General features: G+C 46.2%; 1 protein-coding gene across 1 annotated transcript in view; it reads left to right on the plus strand.

Annotated features, from left to right (window-relative positions):
- The window catches only part of STRC (stereocilin), a 543934-nt gene that overhangs the window by 298359 nt on the left and 234815 nt on the right, over positions 1-10760 (plus strand). Inside the window, exon 18 of the mRNA XM_069624197.1 lies at positions 2137-2272. Within this exon, the coding sequence (XP_069480298.1) occupies positions 2137-2272 (136 nt within the window). The remainder of the gene's footprint in view (positions 1-2136; positions 2273-10760) is intronic.

Here is a 10760-nt window from a genome sequence, read left to right on the forward strand (position 1 = left end):
ACGCTCCATAGCTTGTGGGGATACAGCTGCTACAGAAACGCTGAAATACTCAACTGGCTCCAAGATGTAAAATGGTGGTTACTATCATGTTTTCTATGGTCCCATTCACATAGAGTGTGTCAGGCAAAGGCCAACATGCACTGGTGACCTATTATGCACTTCTTTTACCACTGCGAAGCTGGTGGATTCAACTGACTCCAAGTGGTTAGAATGAGCTTCCTTGCATGTCGTCCTAGAGGATAAGCTGGGACACAGTCAGGGAGAGGCTGCTGTTGCTATTGTGAAGACTGTACTGCTGTACTCACCTGGTACCAAGATATTGGGCCTCATTACGAGGTGGGCGGTAAAGGGATAACATTGACGATAAGGATGCCGGTGCCGTTAACCCCTCACCACCGCATTACAAGGTCCTTTAGCGGGTCCCGCTAAGGGCGGCTGGTTTTACCAGGTGCCCTTAGTGGGAGCCGCTAAAGGACCAGCATGCTAACAACGGGCCCGTTATTAACGGGCCCGTTGTTAGCATGGTCCCCATTCCCATTGAGCCCTATGGGGGCTCGAATGGGGATGGGTTCCCTGAATGGGAACTACCGGGTCCTCCAAGGTTGGAATGGCCCGGTAATTCTCCATTCAGGGAACCCGGACTAGGTATGTGGTAAGGGGTAGCCGTGGCGCTAATAGCACCATGGCTACCTCCAACCTCGGAATGAGGCCCATTGTATTAGAATATTTTGACATTATTGACCCATGAAATCCTTTGGCCAAGCCCTAACAGGTGCTGTCATTTTTGGCGGAGCATTAGATACAGAAGCTGCTCATCCCTCTTCTTCTATTCCTGCTCATCATGGTCAGGGACCTCCTGTTGACATGATTAGGACTGGGCCCCACCATTTGTTCCTCCCTTTGGTCTTTACAAGCCATTAAGGATCTGCTAAACTGCTAGGGTTGCGCTAATGAGGGGGGGACTGCAGAACGGAAATTCTGTCCCTGAGACCTCTAAACTGAGGTTACAAGGTCAGCACACGGGTGTCAAGCTTGGGTTGTAGTCTGTCTTCAGTTATGACTTGATACAGAGTTTGTGGTATGGCTTTTTCTTTTGTGATACCTTTGTAGACAGTTTGGCATTTGATCCTGGGCATCTCTATCGTCCAAACCCTCTACCTACCTGTAAGTGTTGCTACAGCTTCCTCCACTCCCCTCCATGTGAGTATTATATGTGGGCTCTATTTTCCAGCTTCCCATTTCTGCCTATATGTCTATATTAATCCCAGTATAGTACCTTTATAGGAACCTCATGGTGTGGCCTGCTCCTTGTGGCAACTTTCTTTATAAAGAGCTTACATTGGAATGGAATGTATTGTGTGCAAGAGCTTTATAGGGAGCGTGTGTCAAGGCTTTTTGTCTTGTGATATCCTTACAGTACGCTGTTGTGATAGTGCATCACTTGTGATATCCTTGAATACAGGAGTTAGCATGTGTCGCTTTTAATACCTTACCTTTGCGTTGTTACCTGTGCACTGAGACACATGTATAAGATATCTCTTGTGCACTATAATTGTGATTGTCCGACCTGCAGCCTTCATGTGTTTTGTTTTTATATGAGGTTTACATACCTCCTTCATAGTCTTGTAGTAGTGCTTCCCATGTAGGGTGAGCTGGTAAAATAGCTCAGGGAGTGAAACATCCACTCCAGCAACATGTGTGCTACATACACTGCAAACTTGAATTCTGGCAGAGCTGACAGGTCCCTCTGCCCTTTCAAAGTTGAACAATCAAGATACTTATAATAATATGTATTGTTACAGAGCTTAAAAGCATTGTTTAAATATGTTCTGTTATTAAAGAGCTCCATTCTTACATGTCCACGTGTTGTGAGCATGTTTTCTTTTATGGACCACTGTAGGAACTAGGTTGCATCGAGGTCAATCATGCCATGAGAGGAAATTGTGTTTGTGGTTTCATATGGTACACCTGTTGGGCTTCCCGTGGTCTCTTTCCCACATATTACTTGCTTATAAAACCTGTGTTGTTTGTGGTTGTAGGATCTTCTTACTGTGGGTGTCTTGGTGTAGGTGGTAATGTGGTGTGCCATTAGTTGTCTCATGTCTCACAGGGGGCATATCTTGTTGGTTACTGCAGGATCAGCAGGATTAAGAGAATATCCGTGGCTAGCATGCTCAGCCTGAAGAATCTGCTTCAGGTGCAGCCGACCTACTTGATGAAGCTTCCAGCCAACCAGCGCATTCTCCTGGTGGACAGAATGATTCAGAGGCTGGTGAGACTGAGTCCATTTATAACATCAGCTGCCAATATTCGGCTTTGTACTTCATCCCATTCTATCAACTTATATCCTTCTATCGGAAATCAATTTCTACCCTGATCCCCACCTCTCTTGCCATTCTCCTTCCCTGAGTTCCCCAACCTTCCTGCCTTATGTTTTCTTGCTCCCCCCTGCCTATGAGCTTAGTGTTGTTGACTTATATTTAATTTTAAGTATCTTGCATTTATTGCACTGTACTTTATCTTTTTAATTCATGCAAGACCTGCTATTTAATGCTTTTTGGCTTCTACATTACTCACTAGCACTCTCGTTTTCCTGCATGCATTGCAGCGTTCTCCATGCATTGATCATCCGCTCTACACTCTCTCTTCTTTTCAGTCCACTCAGTATGTCCGCTATGCAGCCCACAACTCTTTGCCGCTGGTTCCCCTGCTTGGCTTCCTGCATGTGTTCTCTTGTCTCTGCACCCTCTAGTGCTACCCCTCCTCTGCCCCTCTAGGCCATCAGAGCTCTGAGCCCCATATCCGCTCTTCTATTGGATTCTTTGTGTTTCTCATCTTTCAGTCTTAAGGCTTGATAAAACATACTTGAAATCATGCTTCTTCACTAAAGCTTAGCCTGTGTTCCTTTCTCCTCATAACCCTTGATTTGTCAATAGTTTTCACAATCTCCTTCGTGTATACTGTGTGCTTTTACTCTTATGCATCCCATTAGTGCTAATGCTTTATAAATAAATGCAAGATATGAAGTAGGTGGTGTGTGTGTTTGGTTTGTTCTTCTGGAGACGGTAAACGGCACGCAGCACATTTAACTGCTCTTTGCTGTGATCCTTTAAAATCTTACAGGATTACTGCGAAACACCAGGCAAATGTGCCGCATTACACTTTACTCTACACATAGATGGAGGCTCTAACTTTAGAAAAGCTTCCTGTGGTACACACAGGTTCTATGTGATTCCATCAAGTGTTTTACATCGCTGGAGAAATGCGATGAATCCTCCTTGGATGGAAAATCCACTGATGGAACCTCCCTATCCTGTACACACAAGTTTAAAATAAAGGCTACACATTATGTTACTTCAACCAAGCATAAAACGGGACTGAGAGTGAAGGGTTACATCAATTAACTTAACAGAGATTATAGTGGAATGTAACAATGCATTATCAACAACACGGGTTCACAGGGAACAGAATACTCTGGTATAGAGAGAGTTCAATATTTGATCAATGATTTGATAGGCATAGAGATAGTTTAATATTTAATCAATGTTTTGGCTTGTACAATGTTCTAAATAAGATTGCATGTGCTTGTTAATGGATGTGTGCACTTTCCTAACTCAGGTTTCTTTGAGGCTGTTCAGTGAAGGTGTAACCAAGAAAATCACAATTTTCTTTGCAAATAATGGCACATGAGGAAGATTTAACATCTTTGATATGATATGATATGATATTTTATTTATATGATGCCCATACACAGGTGTTTCAGGGCGCAACGAGGCAAGTGAACGGTACAAGGAAGGAACAAAACAACGATCTTACTAGGCCCAGTGACATTGAGAACACGCAAGTGCAGGGGAAAGTGCAAGGGGAGGAAGTGGAAAGTGCTGAACAAGTGAACAACAACAACATTTAGAGCGGCCAACAGGTGGCAAGTGCAAGAATAAGGCACAGAGAACTGGTGTCTGATAAGTGCAGGAAAGGGACTGCAGGGTTGCAGACACGGACCCAAGTGCAGGAGTTGCCAGGAGGCACTGCGGGTGTGCAGCTTGGTTTGCAGGGATCTGGGCCCGAAATCAGAGGGTAGCCAGGTGCCTTGTGCCAAAACAGACATAAATCAGTAAGGGAGAGGAAGAGAGAAGGCAGAAGAAAAGAGGAAGGTCTTGAGGCGCTTCCGGAACCGAAGATAGTTCTCCTCAAGTTTCAGAGAGGCAGGAAGGCTGTTCCAGAGGGAGGCCCCAGCCGAAGAAAGAGATCTACCCCCAACTCTTTGCTTGGAGAAGCAACTGACCCTGAGGGAGTTGGAGGTGGAGGAGCGAAGAGCTTGTGTAGGAAAGTATTTCTGATGGGAGAGTTGAAGGTGGACAATGCAAAAGGTCTTGAAATTGATCCTTGCAGCCATTGAGAGCTAGTGAAGAGATTTCAGTGCTGGAGAGATACGATCCCTGGGCTTGAGGCCAAGGACAAGTCTCGCAGCCCGGTTCTGGATGAGTTGCAGAGGGCAGAGAGTAGAAGCAGGCAGATTTAGAAAGAGGCTGTGCAGTAGTCCAGCCTAGAGAGAACCAGAGCACTAGAGACAGTGAGCTTCTGGTGGAAGGGCAGGAAAGGAAGAATACCTCTGAGGAGGTGCAGTTGGTAGTTAGGATTCTTAGAGACATCAGAAATGTGTGGAGAAAATGAAAGCGTGGAGTCGAAAATGACCCAGAGGGTCTTAGCCTCACAAGTGGGCACAGGAAGAGGGCCAAAGGAGGCCGGCTTGAGAGTGACAGGAAAGGAAGGTGCAGGGAAGCCTATGAGGAAAATCTCTGTCTTACTGGCATTAAGGCAGAGGTCGTTGGCGGCACACCACTCCTGGATTGCAGGAAGACAGAGATGAGGTAGGGAGAGGAGGTGGCAGAGGGGAGCCTGAAAACTAGCTGAGTGGCATCCGGATATCACTGAAAATTGGAGCAGAGAGCAGAAATGAGGTGGGCGAGGGGTGCCAGGTATTGGTTGAAAAGCGAGCGAGAGAGGTTAGACCCCTGTGGAACACCACAAGTGGAGAGTGAGTTAGAGGAAAGGAAGGACTCAAGTTGGACCTGGAAGGATAAATTGGAGAGTAAGGAGGTCAGCCAGACCAGAGCCTGATCAGTGATACCCAGATTATCACAGAGGCAGTTGAGCAGGATGGCATGGTTGACTGTATCAAAAGCCGAAGAGAAATCGAGTAGGATGAGGACAGAGGGGAGATTAGAATCTAGGTTGGAGAACAGGTCTTCACAGATGTTCAGGAGAGCAGTTTCCGTGCTTCAGGCTGCCCTGAAGCCAGACTGATGGTTATGGAGATAACCAACAGAATCAGTGTGAAGATTAAGCTGGGACATGGCCAGCCTTTCCAGGAGTTTGCCCAGGAAAGGAGTGAAAGAGATCGGGCGATAGTTAGCTGGGCACGAGGGGTCGGCAGTGGGTTTCTTTAGTAGAGGGTGCACAAGAGAGTGCTTCAGAGGGGAGGGGAAGGCTCCAGTGGAGAAGGAGTGGTTGCAGAAGTCGGCCAGGGCAGGAGCAAGGGTGTCAATATGGTCCTTGGATGGTTTTGCACGGACATGGGAGAACCTGTTTTAAAGAGACTTTAAAAAAACTGACGTGTCTGGAAATCTCGTCAGGGAAGAACAGAGGAAAGGAAGAGAAAGAGGGAGGAGAGATGGTTGCAGGGGGGCGAGAGGTAGCAGAGAGAGGAGGGAAGAGGAGGAGAGGAGGGGAGGGTGGACAGGATGTCCTGGGTTTTAGCAATGAACTGAAAAGCCATGGCTGTGTAGAAGGCCTGGGAGGGCACAGGAGAAGTAGAGAATGCAGCAGGATTGGCCAGCTTTTTGCAGATTGTAGAGTTTGGTGAAATTTTTTAGATGCCGAAGAGACTCGGGCTTGGATGTGGGCTCTCTTCTTAGTGCAGACAGAGAGCCGGTATTGCTTTTGGAGCAGGAGGTAGGCCAGTTTGTCAGCGGATGCACAAGATGCCCGCCATTTCCTCTCAGCCACCCTACACTTGCGTTTAAGGGTGACAAGATCAGAGTCGCACCAAGAGTTGCACTTGGCTTTGGGCTTCAGGCGGAACCTTATGACAGGGGCAAGATCATCGAGTGTCAGAGATAGCAGAGTGGAGCTTGGAAAGGGCAGTGTCAGGATGAGAGTCAGCCAGAGGTGGAGGAGGGTGGGTGAACATGGCAGCGAAAGCTACAACTGACACATACTTCATGGGCCGGATGACCGAGAAGGTAGGTGGCAGTGCTGGAGCAGGCTTGGCTTGCGGGGTAGAGACAGAGAGATGAGAGGAAAGGAGACAGTGATTTCAGGAAGCATCCAAGGGGATGTTGAGGTCTCCAAGGAGGAGGAGTTGAGTGGTCGAGGCCAGGATGGAGGAGGAGAGATCAGCCCACTCGGAGAGGAAAGAGGTAGTCGGAACAGGTGGCCGATGGATAGTAGCATTGGTGAGAGAGTGCCTAGGAGAGATAGAAAGCCTACAGACCAGGCATTCAAAAGAAGAATAGGCCTGCATAGGGATCACAGAGGCAGGAATCCAGTCTAGGAAGATCAAGGCTACATCCCCACCCGGGCGGTTGGGTCTGGGCACGGAGAGGATCTTGCAGCCATCAAGGAGGAGAGTGTCAAAGCTTGTGACAGAGCTGGCCGTGAACCATGTCTCGGCGAGACCAAGGACATCAAGGTTGAGTTCTTCCAGGAGGCGGCAGATGTCAGAGGAATGTTTAACAGCTGAACGAGAGTTGAGAGTGGCAATATGGAGAAGGTTGCCAACCTTGAAAGACTTCCAGGGAGGGGTACAAATCTGAGGTATGCCCTGCGGAGGTGTAGAAGGAGCCTGAGGAAGGGCAGAGGAGGAAGGAGGAGAGGGCAAGGTAGCCAAGGAGGAGGCAGAGGGGGGAGGCAAGGAAGCTGAGGAAGGGAGAGAAGGGACAGTGGGAGAAGAAAGGAAATTGATGAGGCACGGGAAGCGTCTATCAAAGAAGAAAATGTTGGCCTAAGGGCCTTGAACCAGGATGGTGCCATTCAAGTAGACATTAATGATTACCTTAGAGGAGCGGAAGGGGTACAGGAGGGCCTCCCCCCACTAGGTGCCACCATTAATGGGTGATGAAGAGAAGGGAGGGAGCACAGAGGCCATATTAGGAGGCTATAGGTCCGGCAAAGGAAGGACAAAGAGGATGTCAGTGAGGGTCTGTCTGGTGGAAGCGCTGGTGTATGTGTCTGCGATAGGGATACCAGGGTTAGAGGCTAAGATATCCTTTTTGAACTTCTTCCTTGGGTTAGACGAGGGACACATTCAACTAATATTACATTATGAAAGTTACAGATATGTTTTTGTCCTATGAACTATTAAATAGGATGGTTTAAAATGAGTGTGTTGCACAATCTTTCAGGATTCTTCTTGAGTTGAAATGAGATATCTATATATATAAAATGCTTAGGTATGTTTCTGTACTCAGCTGATGCAATTTATCAGTGTACGGTTGCCCTCTGCTGTCCAAATGGCAAAGTACACCTCTGTGTGCCCTTCCACTTCAACAACAGCTATCATTTGAACAAACAGCTGATGTAATTTTTCAGTGTACGGTTGCCCTCTGCTGTCCAAATGGCAAAGTACACCTCTGTGTGCCCTTACACTTCAATAACAGCTATCATTTTAACAAACAGAATGAGCATGGTTCTACGTGGTCACCTTCACTTTCCACTATCGCAAACATTTGGAATAATTTCAAATTACATCTTTCCAACCCCACTTCTCTTCACACAAGGCACAGCGGTTCCAGAATCAATGAACAGTTAATTACCGACTCAATGTTTCAGTCTCTAAAGAGTAAATTGCTGTAAGAGGAATGCCTCCTCACAAGCTAAAACTGAGAGTACATGCTGTAATTATGCTACTACGCAATCTTGTGCCATCACGGGGACTCTGCAGTGAAACAAGGTTGACAATTACACATCTACAAAGGCACATCATAGAGGCCTGTGTAATTGATGGATTAAACTAAGATACTGTTCTTATACAGTGCATACCTCTCATTCCATCCGATACAAATATGCCTTTCAATTTCAAAAGCCAACAGTTTCCTATACGTTTAGCCTTTTCAATGAATATTAATAAGTCAAAGGGACCTCTGCCTCCATTCTGGAAGCTATCTGTGGTAGTTCTGATATTTAAGAAGGGGACAGAAGGGACCCTATGAATTACCGACCAATATTGACCTCTAAAATATGCTAGAACAACATATGTTACACCAGGAACAGCTGGTGAAATAAGAAAGGTGGTATTTTGAGTGGCATGCTTAACTCAAATATATTGGCTTACAGGATAGATATGGAGAGCACTATAGGAAACTGGACTACAACTGCTAAATCAATCAACCCTACCTCACCTCCCCTCCTGAGGAGGAAACATCTAATGGTCCTTTATGCCAGTGCCACCAGAGGAACCCTCTCCAAGTACCACCCAAGTGAGTGAGATGCACGGACAGGATTTAACTTTTCTTGCTTTGGGAAGAATGAAGAAGTGGGGTTCTGTGTTAACATCTTTCAGGACTGTAAGGATTCCATCATGGTGAGAAGCCAAACCTCTACTTGCAACACTGCCCATAGCTTCAAGATGCTACACGTGTGCCACTTTTGGTACCCACTGCTGAAGAGGCAGTATGGGGTTGTCCAGGCTGTTGTACCCCCTCCCCTCCAGAAGGACTTCACCATGATCCAACAGCCGGCAGCGTTTGTCAGGATGCCATCCTGATTATTAAATCACAGGGCTGGGCTTCCTGGTGTGCTAGATATTTCATCCTGCAAGAATCATAGCAGCCGAAGACTACCCCTTCCTAAGCTATACAGTGGTATCATCTATCCCTTCTGTGCCCACCACTCAAAAGGTTTTAGACCATCATACCTCTTGTGGACTTGGCCAATTAATGCCTACAAGTGGGCATTGGAAAACACCTTTGCTGCCCTTGAATGTGTATGGATTCAGACTACGAAACAAAGGAAGTAAAGCCATGCTTTAGAGGGCTTCAGATCTTCCCTGGACACTCACTGACACTCCTGCCCCAAAACTCTCCACCATGTGAGATGTGAAGCTATGCGTCTATCTTACTGTCAACATTGACTGTCACTTGTGTACAGGCACGTTATAAATGCCATATCATATCATATAAATTGCATACAGAGTTCCAATTGCTCCCAGGATTATCCCCCAGCTAGAGTTGTTGCCATCCTTGGGGAGGTACAATCCAAGTGGACCTGTGTAAGGATTTGTGCCACAGGCAGAATTTAACAAACCTTATGAAAATTCAACAGGTGTACTTTCTGGGATGTTACATTCTTGATAAACTGAAGGGCACAGCCTTCTTTGCTAATGTGCCAATATGTGAATGGGTAGTGGCAGCACTAAATACCACTCATTGTAGTCCTCTGCATAATGCCTGAAGCAGAATGCACATACAGTTCTGATTGTGGCAGTGAACGTTATACATGGGAAAGCAAAATATGGACTCGAGCCCATAAAATTATGAAGTTGGATAATTATCTTTAAACAGGCCGTAAGAGATGTTATCTTTATTCTCTAGGATTTTAATAGTGAATACACGTATACGTGTTTGACAGGTCTGGGGGTTCTGTGCAGAGGTGTCACTTCCACACAGCCCTATGGGCTAGTAGACTCGATATGGGCTGGTAGACTGAGTCTGTATTTCTAAATGGAAACTGGCATTCGAAGTTAGCCTTCGCTGTATACCTAAGAGGGGCAGCAGGCATCATTCTTTTTGGAAGTGGTCAAAGAGGAAGGAGCTATACTAGTTGAATGTGGTAGCACCAGTTCTCCCAACTGAAGCTAGCTGGTCAAAGGGACCTTGTCTTTAGCTCCAATATACCTGTTTTCCATATTTTGTAACAATCTTGCCCTTTTTATGTAGGGGATCTTAATAATCTCTACTTCCAGGTTACTCCCGAACTCCACCTGTACCATCTCCTTTTACCCCCCTGTGTTTATGCCCCCCTTTTTTACTGACATTTGTTCAGCTTTTAGGAGGTGGAGCCCATACTGCTACGTCCTGCCACCTTTCTTCCATACTTATAGATTGCTTGTCCAACTAGGATAATAATGTATCGTTTTGCACAGCAAAACTCTGAAACAATTTAGAGAAAACGACACACATGCAAGCAACACAATCATGCCCCAATATTTCATGCCCTCACATTTTGCCTTCTGCTTCTGTTCTCTGCACCGAGAGGACTGGATACTTTCGCACAAAGTGGATCCTTTTTCTTTGTTTCCTTCTTTATTTTCTTTTTCTCTGGTTTATATTGCTTGTCTACTTGGTTCCTGTGGTTCTTTTCTCATCAACCTATGCAGAGAAAATAATTCTCTTTTTGGAGGTCCTCCGAGTGCAAGCTCCTGGCCATTGACCATGCACATTCTGCCTAAAGTGAATAAGCCCGACCATACAGTTAATCAAACTTGTGCTTACTATGTGGCTCACTTTCTTCCTGCATTCTTTGTGTTCGGTTACATGGCTGGAAGGAGATTTATGGTTGTCCAGGATTAGAAGGCTAAGAAGGTAATGGCCACCACAACAATAGAGGATGCCCAATAGCCTCAGTCAAGGGCCCTGTTACCAGTGTTCATGCTGTGGGCCTGAAAAGGCCTGTTAGTGGGAATCATCCAGAGGTGATGTATCTGCACACTAGCATGTCTGCCACATATCTATTTGTACTGGAGGAAATTCCAATGAGGG

This window comes from Ambystoma mexicanum, chromosome 11 (assembly GCF_040938575.1).
Source record: "Ambystoma mexicanum isolate Mex_15411 chromosome 11, UKY_AmexF1_1, whole genome shotgun sequence".
Lineage (NCBI taxonomy): Eukaryota > Metazoa > Chordata > Amphibia > Caudata > Ambystomatidae > Ambystoma > Ambystoma mexicanum.